This window comes from Saprolegnia diclina (genome assembly GCF_000281045.1).
Source record: "Saprolegnia diclina VS20 unplaced genomic scaffold supercont1.15, whole genome shotgun sequence".
Classification (NCBI taxonomy): Eukaryota; Oomycota; class Saprolegniomycetes; order Saprolegniales; family Saprolegniaceae; genus Saprolegnia; species Saprolegnia diclina.
In genome coordinates this window covers 739,766-755,744 of record NW_008246082.1, presented here as the reverse complement: position 1 = coordinate 755,744, position 15,979 = coordinate 739,766, and the positions used below count along the sequence as shown (strand labels likewise).

The 15,979-nt window shown below is 59.2% G+C and overlaps 6 protein-coding genes across 6 annotated transcripts in view; 2 read left to right on the top strand and 4 right to left on the bottom strand.

Moving 5' to 3' along the window:
• Positions 1-2,594: 2,594 nt before the first annotated feature.
• SDRG_05827 (hypothetical protein) lies at positions 2,595-3,463 on the top strand (the record flags this gene model as incomplete). The annotated part of the gene is made up of 3 exons (XM_008611569.1): positions 2,595-2,778; positions 2,827-2,990; positions 3,071-3,463. 3 exons carry the CDS (start codon positions 2,595-2,597, stop codon positions 3,461-3,463), a joined length of 741 nt encoding a protein of 246 aa, XP_008609791.1.
• A 2,062-nt stretch (positions 3,464-5,525) lies between these two features.
• SDRG_05826 (hypothetical protein) lies at positions 5,526-6,206 on the bottom strand (the record flags this gene model as incomplete). Its single annotated transcript, XM_008611568.1, has 1 exon — positions 5,526-6,206. The coding sequence occupies one exon, from the start codon at positions 6,204-6,206 to the stop codon at positions 5,526-5,528; it is 681 nt and encodes a 226-aa protein (XP_008609790.1).
• Positions 6,207-8,439: 2,233 nt separating this feature from the next.
• Positions 8,440-10,050, bottom strand: SDRG_05825 (hypothetical protein; the record flags this gene model as incomplete). Its single annotated transcript, XM_008611567.1, has 1 exon — positions 8,440-10,050. The coding sequence occupies exon 1, from the start codon at positions 10,030-10,032 to the stop codon at positions 8,440-8,442; it is 1,593 nt and encodes a 530-aa protein (XP_008609789.1). The 5' UTR covers positions 10,033-10,050.
• A 1,554-nt stretch (positions 10,051-11,604) lies between these two features.
• SDRG_05824 (hypothetical protein) lies at positions 11,605-12,283 on the bottom strand (the record flags this gene model as incomplete). Its single annotated transcript, XM_008611566.1, has 2 exons — positions 11,791-12,283; positions 11,605-11,737 (listed from the first exon to the last, which is right to left on the bottom strand). The coding sequence occupies exons 1-2, from the start codon at positions 11,964-11,966 to the stop codon at positions 11,605-11,607; spliced, it is 309 nt and encodes a 102-aa protein (XP_008609788.1). The 5' UTR covers positions 11,967-12,283.
• A 1,236-nt stretch (positions 12,284-13,519) lies between these two features.
• Positions 13,520-14,252, bottom strand: SDRG_05823 (hypothetical protein; the record flags this gene model as incomplete). Its single annotated transcript, XM_008611565.1, has 2 exons — positions 13,520-14,176; positions 14,217-14,252. The coding sequence occupies 2 exons, from the start codon at positions 14,250-14,252 to the stop codon at positions 13,520-13,522; spliced, it is 693 nt and encodes a 230-aa protein (XP_008609787.1).
• A 1,095-nt stretch (positions 14,253-15,347) lies between these two features.
• The window catches only part of SDRG_05822 (hypothetical protein), a gene marked incomplete at both ends in the record, with an annotated part of 804 nt that continues 172 nt past the window's right edge, over positions 15,348-15,979 (top strand). The window contains one exon of the mRNA XM_008611564.1: positions 15,348-15,952. Coding sequence (XP_008609786.1) covers positions 15,348-15,952 — 605 coding nt within the window. The remainder of the gene's footprint in view (positions 15,953-15,979) is intronic.

Here is a 15,979-nt window from a genome sequence, read left to right as displayed (position 1 = left end):
CCGTTGCTCATGTAAGTCCCCCATCGTACTGCTTGGCAACCGACCAATATGCAAAATAACACACATCAGAAGCGTATAATAAACTGGAAGCATGCACCAAAACAGGATAGCATGAATCCACTTTTGCGTGCATGCGCTCTGCCCCTTGTCACAACTTCACCCCACCGAATATGGCTCGTATTTGCGCTCGGCGTCGGACGCGAATAGCTCCAACATCCAGCCCATCGTGTGCAAGCGTCCAAGCCCATGTCGAAGACGCATGCGTTGGATGGACGAGGCCCAAGCCAGTTGCGCACAAGGCGGGACACACCGCCCTGGAGAAATGTGGTCGTCTGGCACTTGTCCTCGGCCTTGACGCGATCAAACATGATGGGCTTGGCCAGCAGCTTGACGGCGATCGCCTAATCCAGGAGATAATCAAGTAGTGTGGTGGGAGGAAGAGCCGCTAGTTCGGTAGTAGGACGATGAGCGGCCACGCGTTTTGCCGGCGTCGACGGTCGCGGCAACAAGCAAACGATCTCGTCGTGCTGCAAGGTGCCTTTGCTCGAGACAAGCGGGTACTTTCACCCGTCGTCTTTGAGAACCGAGCACCGCATCTGCACGCGATGTTAGCTCCATCACGTTGATGGCAGCATGGACGCACCTGGATCGGCTCGCTGCGTTGCGCCGCGGAGTTTTAGCCGAGGACAGAGAACACCCTAGAACGATCGAAGAGCAGGTCCATGATGACGACGAGCTCGTGTCCATATTTTCTGTCTATAGAAAGACATGAGAATCTCATTACTGTGAGGAGGAGGAAACACGCACGCGAGGCAGAGGTTAGCGTCGGTTTGGCGGGACGAATACGAGTCCTTCGAGATCTCCTTTGCGCGCCCGTGTTGATCGCTTTGCAACAAACAACACTGCCCGAGACTTGTGCCTACGCTCGCCGCATGAGTGCCTGCAAACCGAGGTCGAGGTCGCCGTCGAGCGTCCGATGGGCTGGATGATCTTGATGGCGCATCTACAAGCACGGTAAGGACTTGGTCGATCGACACGGTATCGAAGCGGCGGCGCGAACGAACGAAGCCTCGCGTCGCTGGTTTGGTGCTTCATGGCTCGACCCCCCAGCGAATAGAGGCCACGAGCACAACGACCCAGATGAGCATACGCCTCACAAACGATGCGGGGTGTGCCCGTCAACAATCTTTGCTTGACCAGGACCGTCCTACGCATCATTTTATGCAGTCCACTTTCGCGACACGGGAGCGACGACATACCGTGCGTGCCGACGACCTACGGATGGAGTGTAATTGCAGCCAATTAGTTGCGCTTGTTGTGGCGGGGCTAGTAGATTGTAGCGACAGATTTAGTACACGAACTCTTATTCGTGTCCATCGCAAGCAATCCTTCGCACCTCGTGCCAGCTCGTCGGAACGTTGACTGGCGGGACGGACTTCTGGGAGAACTGCGCTGTGTCACGACCTCGACAGCAGCTGCGCTCTCGTCGTTGCCAAGACCAAAATCGTCGAGATCGACAGCGCACCAAGAGCGCGGATTTGCTCAGGAAGAGTGCTCCCAGGGCACACCGTACCCGGCATCGACGTTGCGCGCGGCGGCACTTCCACGCTGGGTCGTTGAGCAAAAACGCAATCAGCTTGAACGTCGTAGTCGTGCCGACGTGTCTTTGGTGTTGAAGATGCACGTTGCCGTCTGGCACTCGGTCTCTGTGGTGCGTCTATGAGAGGGCGCAGTGAGAAGAAACCACAATTCATTGCACCAGAGAACAAACACCGTGGCTGCGGGCATCTTCGATGCTTGTGCGACTGCAATCGGCGCCGGAGCCAAGCAACTCGGGTGCCGGAGAGTACATGGCACAACAAATGCGGATCATATACATTGTACAGATCCACACGCTTGCTGCGGCGCTCGCATCGTTCGCGGCTCCCCGGCCGCGGCTCAGCGGCGCCACTTTGCGGTCACACAAATCTTGAGAGGGCCAGTCCAGTTTCTCATGAGTGAGGTATGTACGTGGCCAATAGTGTTATACGGGGATAAATGGTGTCGAATAATGTGTCGGGGCCGCTCAACACCATTTATCAACATAGAACACTATTTTACCAGGGCTTTGCTGTGGCCAGTCAACATACACTACCACTGTGTTGCCCTATGCAGTCTATACTCATGTTTTGAGAAAAACCGGCTGGTCGGGGCAAGATTTGGTCTGTAATAGTGTAGTAGTGTTCAAAATACAGTGTTCACTTTCCCGTCGTAGTTTGAGCTTTCAACCTCACTTGCCATACACAATGTGATCTATCTCGTAGTGTCCGTGCTTCGTGGCAGTTATGGACCCGGTAGCAACCCAGCATCGGTGTGTCGGCGATCGCACATCGGATGTACACTATTTATTTGAATCTGTCGATAGATAGTGTTCATGGTAGCATCATCAATTCCAAATGGCCAGCGCCGGTGCCCAAGTGGAAGCCCAGGTCCAAGTGCCCGATGCCATGCGCAAGATGCCCGTGAGGAAGCGGCGCGGGCGTCACAAGTCCTAGAAAACGAACCAGCAGACAGACGGCCCAGCGACAGGGTTGATCGGCCTTGTGGCGGATGCCATGGCGGTCGAGGCTGAAGCCGTCCTCGAGCCCGTCGCTCCCGAGCCCGCTGGCTCGTCGGCTCTTGCGGCCGTTGCGGCTATCGGCACCGTCCTCGAGCCCGCCTCTCCCGAGCCCGCTGTCCCCGCGTCGCCCGCCGCTTCCGGCGCAGGCTCGTCGGCTCTTGGGGCAGTCGCGCCTGTAGGTACGGCCACATCTCGTCGCAAGAGAGCAAGAAAGCGCGATGTGCCAGACATCAACCCCGGTACAAAAGGCGCCAACGCGACTGGCACTTGCGTCCGGGACGCTCTCATCGCGACATTCCACCAGCTCAAGGGCCGGCACGACCGAACGATCACGCCCAAACTCATCGACGACTTTCTCGTCAAGCATGAGAAGCTCGAGCCCGGCAAGGGCGTGCCGGACAAGTCGTTTTCTGCTTTTTGGATTTCTTGCGCAACCGTGGCTTTGATATCGACCGACACGTCTACGGCAAGAGCCTCTTGAAGGACCGCGTGCGCGACGACAAACAAAACGATATCATCACAACATGCGAGACGCCCGGCGCGTACCATTTCGTGACGTTCGAAGACCCGGGCTTCCACCAGCACCTCATGGCTGTGCGCGTCCGCGAAGAGAACAATGGCAAGTTCAACCGCAGTTTTTACGAAGACGGCAAATGGAAGGCGCTGTCGACGCTCCGATTTATCCGGAGCACGTCGATCCGCAGCATCTGCCGGGTCCAACTCAAAGACAGCGCCACCACGACCCAGCGCGCAAAACCAATTGAACCAAACGCAACCGATCACAAGCGCCAGGAGGTAATCGATCTCACGAGCGACAACGATGACTGCGAGCCCAAGAAGCGTCGGCGATTTACCATAATATAAGTTGTAGTTTGACCGCCCAATAAATTTGGCATGTCCTTTTGCATTAGTCTAGCAGCTCATACGTCGGCGAGACGGCTGTCTCTCGGTACTCTAGGTACGGAGCTGCGTCTTATGTGCCGAGCATTCGAATCGACGTGGCACTCAACTCAAAGTGGTGTCGAGGCTATGGGCGAGTTCCATGTTGGAAATTGGACAGAGTTCGACCGAGACGGTCAACACGGACAGCTACCATGCATATATACGCCTCCAAGTCGGTTTGTCGTGTTCGATCTCTGCTTGGGCGACACTAAAGTACATTAGTATGCTTTTGTCGGGCAGTCTACATTTGGCCCACAGCGATCGCTACATATATCCAGTGGCGATGGTTGGGCCAACGACGAGCCAGAAAACGTCGGAGAGGTCGAGGACGATGAGGCTCTAGGGTATGGATGCGCTGGAGCTTCGTCATGTCGTCGCATCTAGAGCTTCTTGCCCATGCGCGGGCTGGTCCTGTTGTCTGTCGGTGGTGCTAGCAACGACGAAGGCTAGGGAATGTGATATGTAAAGTTGCCAGGTGTTAGCACGTCGAACGGTGGGGCTGTGTGGCGATGCTACGCGTTGTATTGTCGTTTATGTCGACGAGTACGCGGCAGCGTGCATTTACAAAGTGCTCGTGACGATAGGGTTAGGTAGGGGGTAGGGGTAGCCTTCCGACGCGGTGGACACGACAGCAGCACACTCACAACACTCCTGCTACAACTTTTCAAGTGTGCGAAGTTATGTCTGTGCTCGATATGGGCGGGCGACGGCGCCAGTATTGATGCTCCATCTGTGGCCAGAGTGCTCGTTTAATCACGTTCGAGCGTGTGGCAACTGAGAGCCATGTGCACGCTCAACTGCCAAGCAAGTCGTCCAACGAAGTTGCGTCGGGATGAATATTTCCTGTGCTCGGGTGTCATAATTGGAACGAAAATACCCGCGAAAAACCATGGCGCGAGTCCCACATCAACACGAACTCGCAGTAGAGAAGTAGTCGTGTTGCCAAAAATGCATTGCAGTATCGTTTTGCACGCTGTCGTTCGTTTGGTTACTAGACGAGAACTCGAGTGGGACGTCGACCAACGACGAGAGCTGCGGTTGGTCCAGCAGCAAATGCTGGTTCTTCGCACGAAAGCGATGACGTCCGGGGTGCTGCCGTCGTCAAACTCGCAAGCATGCACAACCCGAAGGCTTCCAGTGCCGGGCAGTAGTCTCTCTAAAGGAGTTATTTCGTCGAGAAGAACGAGCCGCACCGTCTCGGTGGCAAACGAGCTGCGCGTCAGCGCGCGCCGTGTGGATCGTCGGTCGACTGGAGCTTGTTGGTCGTGCAAGTCGGCGTTGTGCTCGAGAGCTTTGAAAGGCGTATAAAGAGTAAATGCATCTAGCCGCATCGTGCTCGTGCACGTGCTTCTTCTGCGTATTGGAGGAGACCCACGAGCTGCGGCAGAGTCGGAACCTAGTTTGTTATTGGCACCTAGTGATGGCTCTGTGAGACGCGTGGTGCAAAGGTCGCGCCAGACGAACGGGCGCTTCGCTCTGAAGATCGCGCCAAGCGCGTGTCTACGCCGTGGACCTTGGTCGCCGCAACCAAGGACCGACGGCGACAAGTTTCGATCATAGATACCTTGAGCAAAGCTCGGATCCGAGGCGACCTTGTACGCGAGGTTCATGGCGGGCGGTACCTTGTTGATGCGCCTCCAGGCAGAGGTCGTGGGAGGACCAGGACATCAAGCACGAAGCGCTTCCGGTGGTAGCATCGAACTCAGCGCAGCCACATACCGTCGGAATACCGGCGACGACGTCGAGATGCCTTTTGGTTGTATCCGGAATGTTTCCGGACAGCACTTGCCAAATGATAAGCTTACCCAACTAGGTCGGGCGACGAAGGTCCAGGCCTTCTGGTGCTCGACCCACATCGGAGCCTGTTTGGGACAGAGTCGGAGCGCGTGCCCGACGGTCTCGATACGACCATAGTCGTGCGGGCACGTCATCGGGTGTGGGGCAGCGTCTGGGTAGTTGCACCGAGCAGCGACCGGCATCATGTTCATCGTCGCCCGGAACCACACGTCGGCGTGCACGGCCTCAACCAGCGCAGCAAGCGGCGGAGGAGGCCCATGTAGGTGGCTGCGGCAGTCCGGTCCGGTCGTCGCGCACTGTACGTCGGTGTCGGCTTCGTTGAGGAGGGTGCGTGGTAGGCCATCTGGTTGATCAGATGACGTGGCAAACGCTCGAACGGGACAACCGCGTTTTTGACCTTGGCACGGAACGGGTGCGGATCGACGGCGACGTCGTGGAGCACAGCATCCAGTGGCGTACCCGTGCGTGCAAGCACGTTCCGATACACGGTGCTGAGGTGGTCGTAGACGGCTTTCGTGTAAGCGGCCGGCCGCACGGCGATCAAGTCGATCTCCGCGTCGTACTGAACGCGAAGCCCGGCGTGGGTCGTCGACATGCATGTAGAGAAGCGACGCCACGAGGGCCAGACGCCGCCCGTGTCCATCTTGGTGATAATGTCGCGCAGACATCGGTAGCCATTTTGAGCGCCGAGGCGCAGCCAGTCGCTGGCTTCGGCACGTTGCGAGACGAGAGACGCCGGCGCCGTCTCCTTGTCGCCGTGGCAGAACTCGGGATGTCGAGTGAGCCACATCGGCATGTTGAGCGTCGTTGCAAGGTCGGGTGTGAGCGGTGTGCTGAGCGCCGTCGCGAGGCCGGGCGCGACGGGCATCTTGAGTTTCTTGGGCACCGGCTTCCACTTGACCCAAACGTTCTTCCAGATCAGGTGCAGAGCTTTGAGGTCAAGCCACTAGGAGGCATGCTCGGGCGCTTAGCTGAGAAAGTCAAACGAGTGCATGTCGCGATACGCCGTCTTCATACACGCACCAAACTGCTCGAGTACCAGCACGACCCACGCGGGCGGGGACGTGGTCGTGGCCTCAGCCATGACCCGCTGCAGCAGGCGCAGTCGCTGGCTGCGTATGGCCGACGCGATGTGCGGGATCCCGAGGCCCGCGCGGCGGTCGAAGAACCAATCCTGTGAGATCGACGCGCGGTACATGTCGTCGGGTTTCGCATTGTTGCCCGTCACGTAGTGGTTGAGCATCTTCTGCCACCGCGCGAGCGTCTTGTCGGAGATCGGCGTGATTGCCGTCATGTGCCACACAAGGCCGAGCAGCATCGCGGATACCAGCATCCGGCGGCCCTTGACGGTACGCGCGCGGTACTGCCACTGCGCGAACGACGACATGGACTTGTCGCTGATGAGCTGCTCCTGGTACTCGGGCGCGAGGTTGTGGCCAACGTACGCGCCGAGGAAGCGGACAGGCGCACCCGTCGCCGATAAGGAGAGCGTCGTTTGTTGCTCGAGCGGTGCACGGGCGCGTGGCCATTGAGCACGAGCGTGGCGCACTTGTCTTGGTTGAGCAAAGCGCCGGACGCAGCGCAGAATGGCCCAACGACGTCCGCCAGCTGGCGCTCGGCCGACTGGAGCGAATCCGATAGCAGCATCGAGTCGTCGGCGAAGAAGACGCCCGTAATCCGAGTACCATCGTGCATGGGGATACCGAGCTCAGGCCGCGAGCGAAGCATTGCACCGAGTGGCTCGAGGTAAAGGTCGAAGAGCAGGCACGAGAGCGGACAACCTTGCCTGACGCCGCGCGTCGGATGGATGGCCGGGCCGAGGGAGCCGTTGAGGAGGAGCCGGACCTCGGGCGCCTTGTACAGCAGCTTGACCCACCCGAGAAATTGGGGCCCAATTTGCATAATTTCCATGACTTTGAGCAGGAGAGGCGACGGGCCAATGCTCGGGACAAAATATTGACCTCGATCGGCATCAGCACGATCGGCCGGTAGTTGCCAGGGAGCGACCGGTTGCCCTTCTTGTACAAGAACGTGACCGAGCTGCTGCGACGTTGGTGCTCCAGGAGGACACCTCGCTTCGACCGTTGGTACTCGAAGACCCGGACCAGAATAGCCGCAAACGTGCCCGGGCGACTTGGAAGAATGCGGCGGGCCACCCGTCGGTACCCGGCGACTTGTTCTTCTGCATCGTGCGAATGGCCGAGGAGAGTTCCTCTGCTTCGATCGGGCGGTCGAGCGTCGTCCGCTCGTCGTCCGTCAACGCGGCCGTCGCGTAGTCGATGACGTTGGCTTGGTGTACTGGGTCGGGCGGCGGCTCGTCCGGCGGGAGTCGCATGATCGCCGACCAGTGCGCCGTAAAAATGTCGTTCACTGTCGTCGGGTTGGACGTCGTCACGCCGTCGCGCGTGGCCGACCTGATGGGCACCTTGAGGGACGGCGGATTGCGCAGAAACAAGAACGAGGCCACCTTGTTCAGGTTTGGGTGCCGGTCGAAGCCACTGTCGAGGTTGGCTTGGAGTGTCTCAGCCTTGGCTTCCTTGTACGCGTCGCCAGCGGCAGAAACTTCGAACTCGGTGGCGCGACCGGAGCGCGCGGCCACCTTCAAGACCGCGTGGCGGTGTCGGAGACCGTCGAGAACTGCAGCGCGGTGGCGTTGACGGTTGTACTGGCCCTGACGCATGTGAGACTCATTTGGCGCAACCATTCACAACACTTGGGGCCCTCGTTGCACTCGGGGTCGGCGACCAGCTCGTCGAGGAGGTTTGTCGCCTCGACTTGGATCGCGCAAACGTCGGCTTGAGCTGGGTCGAGTGGGTACTTGGCGGTGAGGACCCGGTACCCGCGCTGCGCGAGGAGGAGCGACGTGGCGTCGAGCAGGCGGAGCCGTCGTCGGATCGTGGCCTGCATCGTCAGAAAGATGACGTCCTGGAGCGCTTGCGCCGGTACGAGTCGGACACTGTCAAACTTGGAGGTGTTGCGCCGCATCCAGATCAAGTGAACCGTGACGGCGACCGCATGGCCCATAGTTGCTACAGCTCGTCACGTCGCGCTGCATGCCACTCGTGAACGAAGAACTGGACGAGGTCCGTGACGTGATGCCACTAGACGGCCGCGCCAAAAGCGCGCCATGCCTTGTCGTGCCACTTCCAGATCGGGTGGATGTACGGGCACTTGAAGAACGCATGTACTACCCTCTCCACGACGCCGCAGCCATGGCGGCAGAGAATGGCTTCGGGCTCTTGGTGCTGAAAGTAGTACATGCGCGAGTTGACGGGTAGCATCCGCAACACGAGGCGGAACCAGACGTCAGCGTGCACGGGCGCCGCGACTCGCATCAGGTAGCGTAGGTCGGCGAGGTACGTCTCGACGTCGTCGACGGTCCGGCGCGTTGTCGACAGCAGCGGGTGCGGACAGCGTGGCGCTGGCGCGTGCATGGCCAGGTCGCGGACGTCGCGTCGGGGCCAGTTCTGGAAGGGTTGCACGACGTCCTTGACGAGCTTCCGGAACGGGTGCGTCGTCATTGCCGGGCGGGGTAGCAGCACGTCGGTGCGAATGTCGTGAAGCCGGCGCACTTGATCGTAGACGACACACAGGTGCTTGTAGGCGGCCGCGATATCTCGAGCCGCGGATACGACGATCCGGCCCTGTCGGTGGAGATGCACGCGCGTCGCGGGGTTGCCTTGACGCATGCGCGCTGCGAGTTCTGTCCACGTGAACCAGTGACCACTCGGCGTCATAAAGTCGCGGAGCGCCCGGAACCCGTTGCCGGCACCGTGCAAACACCAGGCTCGACCCTGCGCGTGCTTGTCACACTTGGCGGCGTGGCGAATCGTGTCGATGGCCATGGGCTCATACGTCGTGAGCCACACGGGCATGTTGGTGACCATGTCGTATGTAGGTGGCACCGCGACGCGCTTGGCCCACGCCGTCTTGGACCACTGGCGCCAGACGTCAAACCAGAACGGGTGCAGCTTCGACGTCGTGATCCACTTGGTGCCCCAATGCGGCACGTAGCACAAAAAGTCGAACGGGTGCGACTCACGGTACAGGTGGCCCATGCACTCTTCAAACTGTGCGAGGACCAGCGGCGCCCAAAGCGGTCGGACTTCTTCCGGCAGCATCAGACGTTGGAGCGTGAGGAGGCGCTGGGTGCGGATGGCCGACGCAATGTGCGGTATCCCGGCACCGAGCCCGATGTGGTGGTTCCACGACGCGTGAAGCAGCGATTGGTACGGCTCCGTCGGGTCGCGCTTGCGGCCCAGCACGTAGCGTGTCAGCATCTGTTGCCACGCCGTGACGGTCTTGGGTGGGATCACGACCACGGCCGTGACGTGCCAGAGGAGCGAGACCATGACGGAGGAGGCTAAGAGGCGCCGGCCTTTCAGCGTTCGCGCCCGGTAGCCCCAGTGCTGGAAGCTCACGTCGTATCGGTCGGAGATAAGCTGCACTTGGTACGCGGGATCAACGCGGTTGCCCACGTAGATGCCGAGGAAGTGTACGAGCGTGCCGGCCGGCGCAAAGTTGAGGATCGGTGCTGCCGCTGGGGCGGCGATCTTGACGTGCGGCAGCGCTGGGCGATCTCGGGCGGCGCGGCGGCTGCTTCGTCTTCGGGCGATCGGGTTCCTGGGCATCAGCAACCACGAGTGCAGTGGCCTCTGCTTCGGGCGCCAGCGCGTCGGCATCGGCTGCCTCATCGTCGGCGTCGACGTCTTCTACCCCGGCGATGGATGCGGCGTCAGAGTCGTAGTCGGGGTCGACCGCGTCGGCAGCGGGTGCAGGTACGGGTTCTGCGGGGGCGGCTCCCACGAGTTGCCTTAGATGCCGAGCTAGACCGTGTTTAGCTCCATGATGCCGACTTCGTTGATGCGGTAACCTTGGAAGTGATCGACCTCGGTGGTTATGCTGGAGAAATCGATCGCGTCGAGCAACTTGGACGAGAGCAACCTTGGACGCGTTGTTGTCGATCTTGAGGTGCGCGGCGTGTACGCGGTGTGTCTTCTGTGAGCGTACTTCTTCTACAATGTAGACCTAGTCGGAAACTGTGTCCTTGATCACCATCGGGCCGTCCAGCAAAAAGAGGCCTTGGGCATGCTCGAGCGGGTCGTGTGCACGAGATCAAAGCCGCCGATCGCGTACTTGCGGAGGACTGCCCTGGACGCACGATCTTGGGCTAGAAGCTTCTGCTCGCGGACGTGGGCCTTGTGGGCTGCAACATTGCGGTGCATGTCGAAGAGGGCTTGGTGTAGTTCGTCGATCTCATCGTAGTGGGTGTGCAGGAACGTGTCGTAGTCGACCGCGTCGATACGTCCAACGTAGCGGGATTGCAGATACCGTCGAGCGGCAGGTGCGGCGGCATGCTGGTGACGATGGTGATCGGGCAACGGTTGCTGAGGAAACGAAAAGGCGAGTGGTTGATGATCTTCATGGCCACAGCGGTTGCCACGGGTCACGAGGAGTTGGGGAGCTGCTATTCGGAATGCAGGCACCGGACGAGCCTTTTGAAGTGTCGGTTGACAATCTCGACCGTACCGTTGCATGTCGGCGCTGTAAACGTGGCTCAGCTTCTTGACCGCTTGGGTCTTGAAATGAGCACCTTGGTCGGACATCCACGTCAGAGACGCCGAACTGGCTCGTGTAGCGGAAAAGAGCGTCAAAGAACGTGCCGACGTCGTCCGCGGCTTGTCGCTTGGACCCAGCCGCTGAACATAGACCTCGCCAGTCGTGGAGGGAAGTCAAAGTGCAACACCTCGTTGGGCTTGTCGGCATGGATCTGGCTGACCTAGGGCACGGGAACGACCTTACCTGGAGCAAACTTCGGGCACGGCTGTGAAGCGCTGCTGGCAAAAACGCGTGACTCGGCTTCTTGGTCTGGCCACGTGTAAACTCGGAGCACGCGGAGCATCGTGTCGATACCACGACAGCCTGCGAGGCCGCAGTGCGTGGGGATCGCGAGCCTCGTCTTGATGTTGTTGTCGGGCGCGACGGGAATCCAGACTCTGCGGTTGTCGTCGCAAAACAGCGCGTCGGTGGGGCTTTTAGTCATCTGCAACGCGGCGCCTTGTGTCAAGCATTGCCCTTGGGGGTCCGCAACTTCCGCTACCGAAGGCCAGACAAAGTCCGTTGTTGAAAGACGTCGAGTGCAGGGCGAAAAAAGATACCGGGGTAGGGTTGCTCGGACCAGCACCCCATCGGGAAAGGAGGTCGGCCCTGACGTTCGCTTTGCCCGAAATGTGGTAGATCTGGTACGGAAAACCCATGAGGATGACTCAGCGGAGGACCTTGTCGCACGTGTGGCGCGGGAGAGACAGAGCCTGGCTTTTGGGGTCGAAGAGGTAAATAAAGTTGGCGTGATCGACCAAGAGGCAGAACTCGGGCGTGCGTAGCGTGAGGTGAAGCACACTCAGTACGGTGCCGAGCATCGCCAGCGCTTCTTTCTCAAAGATGAAGCACACAGCGCCTTGGAGTGGAAGAAAAGCGGTGTGTGATCTTCTTGGTCGACGGGGAGCTCGAGAAGGTCGTGCAAAACCTGCGCGATAATGCCGCCGATGAAGTCGAGCGACACATCCACGAAAACGCAAATGATTTGGTCCGGGTTGGGATGCGTGGCGGAGGCGATCGCCGCGCTCATGGCTGCGAACGCGTCAATTTGGACGAAGAAATCATCGAGCTGAAAGCGTGCGAGCTGCTTGTTGGTACCAGCGGCTTGATAGATCCTGCGTCGGCTTGGACACCTCGGCGTAGCGTGTGATGTGCGTACGCATAACAAAACGTGCTTGTTCTATCGCTTCTTGGTTTTGGTTCCACCGGCTGATCGCACTGTCGGTGATAGCCGTGGTGGGTGCCGCCGGCTTCTTGAGGCGTCCAATCGAGTGTACGCACCAAACGTGTCAATGAGGAGGCTGACAAAGTCGTGCCAGCGGTTGGAACGCTTCTTCGAAAGTTGATCTCTTGGCGCAAATACGGTTGGAGGTACTCCGATCGCACCGCGTAGATGATTTGGTTGCGGCGGCCTCGGGCTCAACATTGGGGTCAGTCGCGGAAACACGACTCGTCGCAGATACGGAGTGCTGCTCAATGAGGACGAGGGCGCGCGACTTGCCGTTTCGAATCGTCTCGTCGGATTGGAGTTCACGTCGCACTCGGGCGTTGACATCCGGCATGTTGGCCTTCACGCGCTCGCAGTCTGCCTTGAAGTAAAGCTCGTCATCGGGAATCGATTCGAGGGTTTGGCGGAGCATCGTCAGGAGCGTGGTGTCGAAGACGCAATGCCGTAGCGCCCGCCAATGAATGGCAGCTTGGCAACCAAACTGCTCGATGAAAATATAACTGCATCTGCATAATGGAGCCTCTCGAGCCAAAAATCCCGCATCTTCGCGATGTCGGTCGACACGAGGTACGGCGCCTTGATGTCGTTCGAGGTGACGATCTGCATATAATAATCGTCAGGGTTGACTCTGCTATACTGACCGGGTCCACTCGCCGCCGGGAGGCTCTGTGCGACGGACTCGGGCTTGACGTGCCTAAAATGTCGGAATTCGATGGGCGGCAATGGCCACGTGGCCTTTCGAGCGCAAGTGGCCGGGCCGAGCCGTGCATTGTTCTCGACGAGCTTCATCAAGAGCTCGTCCATCTGGCCGAGCGTGAGAGTGACTGCCGCATCGGGGCCGTCTTCGGCGCCCATGGAGACGTTTTTGCTGCCGCGTCGGTCTGTTGGCGCGGCCTTGAATGTTGCCGGGATCAGGACGTTCTAGTGGAAGTTGCTTTCTTGTTAGTCCAAATAATTCTTTGTGCTGCACCACAGCAGAGCCCAATGGCGCGATCGACCGCGCGGGTTTGCAGCGCTGTCCTATCCGACAAGGCCGCATGGTCGCAGCACTGCGACACGTCGAAACCTTGCCAACGTCGTCTGGACACGTCCCGCCGTGTCCAGACGACTCGTGCGCACCCGATTGTCGTGCCACAAGATGCTGGTATCCGCAAAAATCGGACAAAGGGTCGAGTGCTCGCTTGAGATTCGATGTTACATGTTAAATGTGTTAAGTTTGTGTTGAATGTTAGAATGGCAAAACAACATGCTCGAAAGACATCCGGGCGGTGCTAGACTGAAAGTCCACACGCGGCACGAATGTCCGATGGCACTGTGTCTTGTAAAGTGGTTCGTTGACCTTCAAGCCGATGTCTTCAAGGTCCATCGCCGGGTCGTCGAAATCGCCATGGTCGCTGCTGGAGCGGGTCGTGCGCGACGAGGACCAGGTACCACGCGAGCTCGCCAAGGCGGATGCCGCGGTACACGTTCTCCCACGTGGCCGGCACTTCAAAGTTGACCGGCACCGCGTCGCTGTGGAGACGCTCCTTGTAGCGCGAGAATAGAGCCTTGACAATGGCCCACTGCGGAAGCTCGGGAAAGAGACCGAGGCCGTGCAGAACGTCCACGTCGGCGACCGAGAGCTCGTAAAAGTGAGCGCGGAGCAATCGCGGCGCGTACGCGAGAGCGACGTGGAACGTGCTCTGATGGCCGTCTTGCATCTCGACGGTGAGCGCCGCCGGGATGTCCAAGTTGTGGGACTCTTCGTGGTACGTCTTCAACTGCGCCACGAGCGACGTCAGAGGCATGCCATTGACGAGCCACTTGGTTGTTGCGTTGGCCCAGTACGTGACAATCTGGTGATTGCCGCGCGGCATTCGCCAGACGAAGCCAAGCTCCTCGAGCCCGTCAAAGCGATCTGCATCGTAGTTGCACGCGTGGCGGCGCAGGTTGCGCAAGACCATGGCGAGGTCCTTGCCGTGATAGATCGCCGGCCAGGGCTCCTTGCGCGGGACGACGAACGTGGGAGCCATCTCGAGGTCACCATGGATTGAGCGGCTCACGGCGAGGCACCTTGTGGTCCCACTTCTTGCGCTTCTTCTTCGGCATCGCTGCTGCAAGGGAGAACGCCAAATGACCCAAATAACACGCCCGCCGACTTTTCACCAATCAGAGCGTGGGGATCATAAAAAGGGTGGCTTCACTGACCCCATGCACTGACCCATCGTTTCTACAACAAGCACGGCTCGAAAGTCGCTCGTGGACTTCGATTCATCGGCTTGGACATGCTGTCAATGCAGCTAATGCAGCTGGCACCTGGCTTGAGCTACCAGTATGGTGCAGCGTTCGCGTCGCTCCGATCGCGGGTGCCGTGCGTATTACCACTTCACAGCTCTAAATCGTGTTCTACTACCGGTACTGCGCGACGCCGGTGAGGTGAGGTGTCCGCGAACGACGCTCACCGCGGCTTTCCAGCTCCCAGCTTTCCATATCGGGCCACGCACATCGCCCTACGTCTTACCTGCACATGGGAACACCACCCTCGCGCGCTCAACCAAGCCACAGATCATTTGTCCAAGCTCGCGCCCGACGACTGCGACTGTACCTCGTGCGCGCATCCCGACGACGGACGGCATGACGTACTGCCGGACCATGAACTCGAGCACGTTGAAGAGCTTTTGGCCGCCGACGTTCAACACACATCCAGTACGTAAGTCTTAGTAGGTGGAGTCTTTAGTCTGTAATCATATCATATCATGGTTAAGAAACACGTCCAACACACACGTACCTCCACCCAAGCGTTCACTCTGCGCGTCGCGGCCGAGAGATCGAGCATCAATCCGTGGACTTGGCGCGAATTTCAACCAATGGGCGTCTAGTGGACCCTGCTTCATTGTGTGGCTCCTTAGCAGAAACGCTGCGCAATCGGGCGCTTGGCGCTACCGGTACACGGCTTTTGTCTGTCGCTCGATCTCAAAGCGGTCTCGCAACACGCTAGTAGGATCACTCGAACCTTGCGTCTCTCCCTTGCATCGTCCTGGTGGCCTAACAAGGCTTGTAACATATTATAATTCAAAGTTCATCGTTACGACATTCCAACGATATTCAATACAAAAACAAGTGTTTGGATTTCGTTTTTCGTGGGCTTGGCCAAACTAAAAAAATGACTGGCACCAGTCATTTTTTAGTTGGTCATAAATCGCCATGGCTCCGCCCCGCCGCCGCAACAAGACCGCCACGAAGGACCAGTACGCCGCCCTCTCGACCGAAGAGCGCAAGGCTGCCGGTGCCGAGGCCAAGAACCGCGGTAACGCTGCCTACACGGCTGCGGACTTCGCCACGGCCATCAAGGAGTTCACGACTGCCATCGCGTACGAGCCCCACAACCACGCGTACTACTCGAACCGCTCGGCCGCCTATTTGAGCAACGGCAACGCGGCGCCCGCGATGGCCGATGCCAACAAGTGCATTGAGATCGACGCCAAGTGGGGCAAGGGTTACGCCCGTCTCGGTGCCGCGTACTACTTTATCAAGTCGTACGAGAAGGCCATCCAGGCCTACTCGAAGGGCTTGACGGTCGACAAGGGCAACAAACAGCTCCTTGCCGGCTTGACGCAGGCCCAGGCTGCCCTCCAGGTCCTCCAAGAAGAGGCCTCGGGTGTCGAGATGGACGACGCCACGCGCAAGATGAAGCGCATGGAGATCGAGGACAAGATCAACAAGGCTCGTGCCGAGCGCGAAGAGCGTGCTGCCCGCGCCGAGCGTGGTTTCTCGGAGGTGATCGGTATCGATCTCGGTACGACGTACTCGTGCGTCGGTGTCTGGAAGGACGGCCA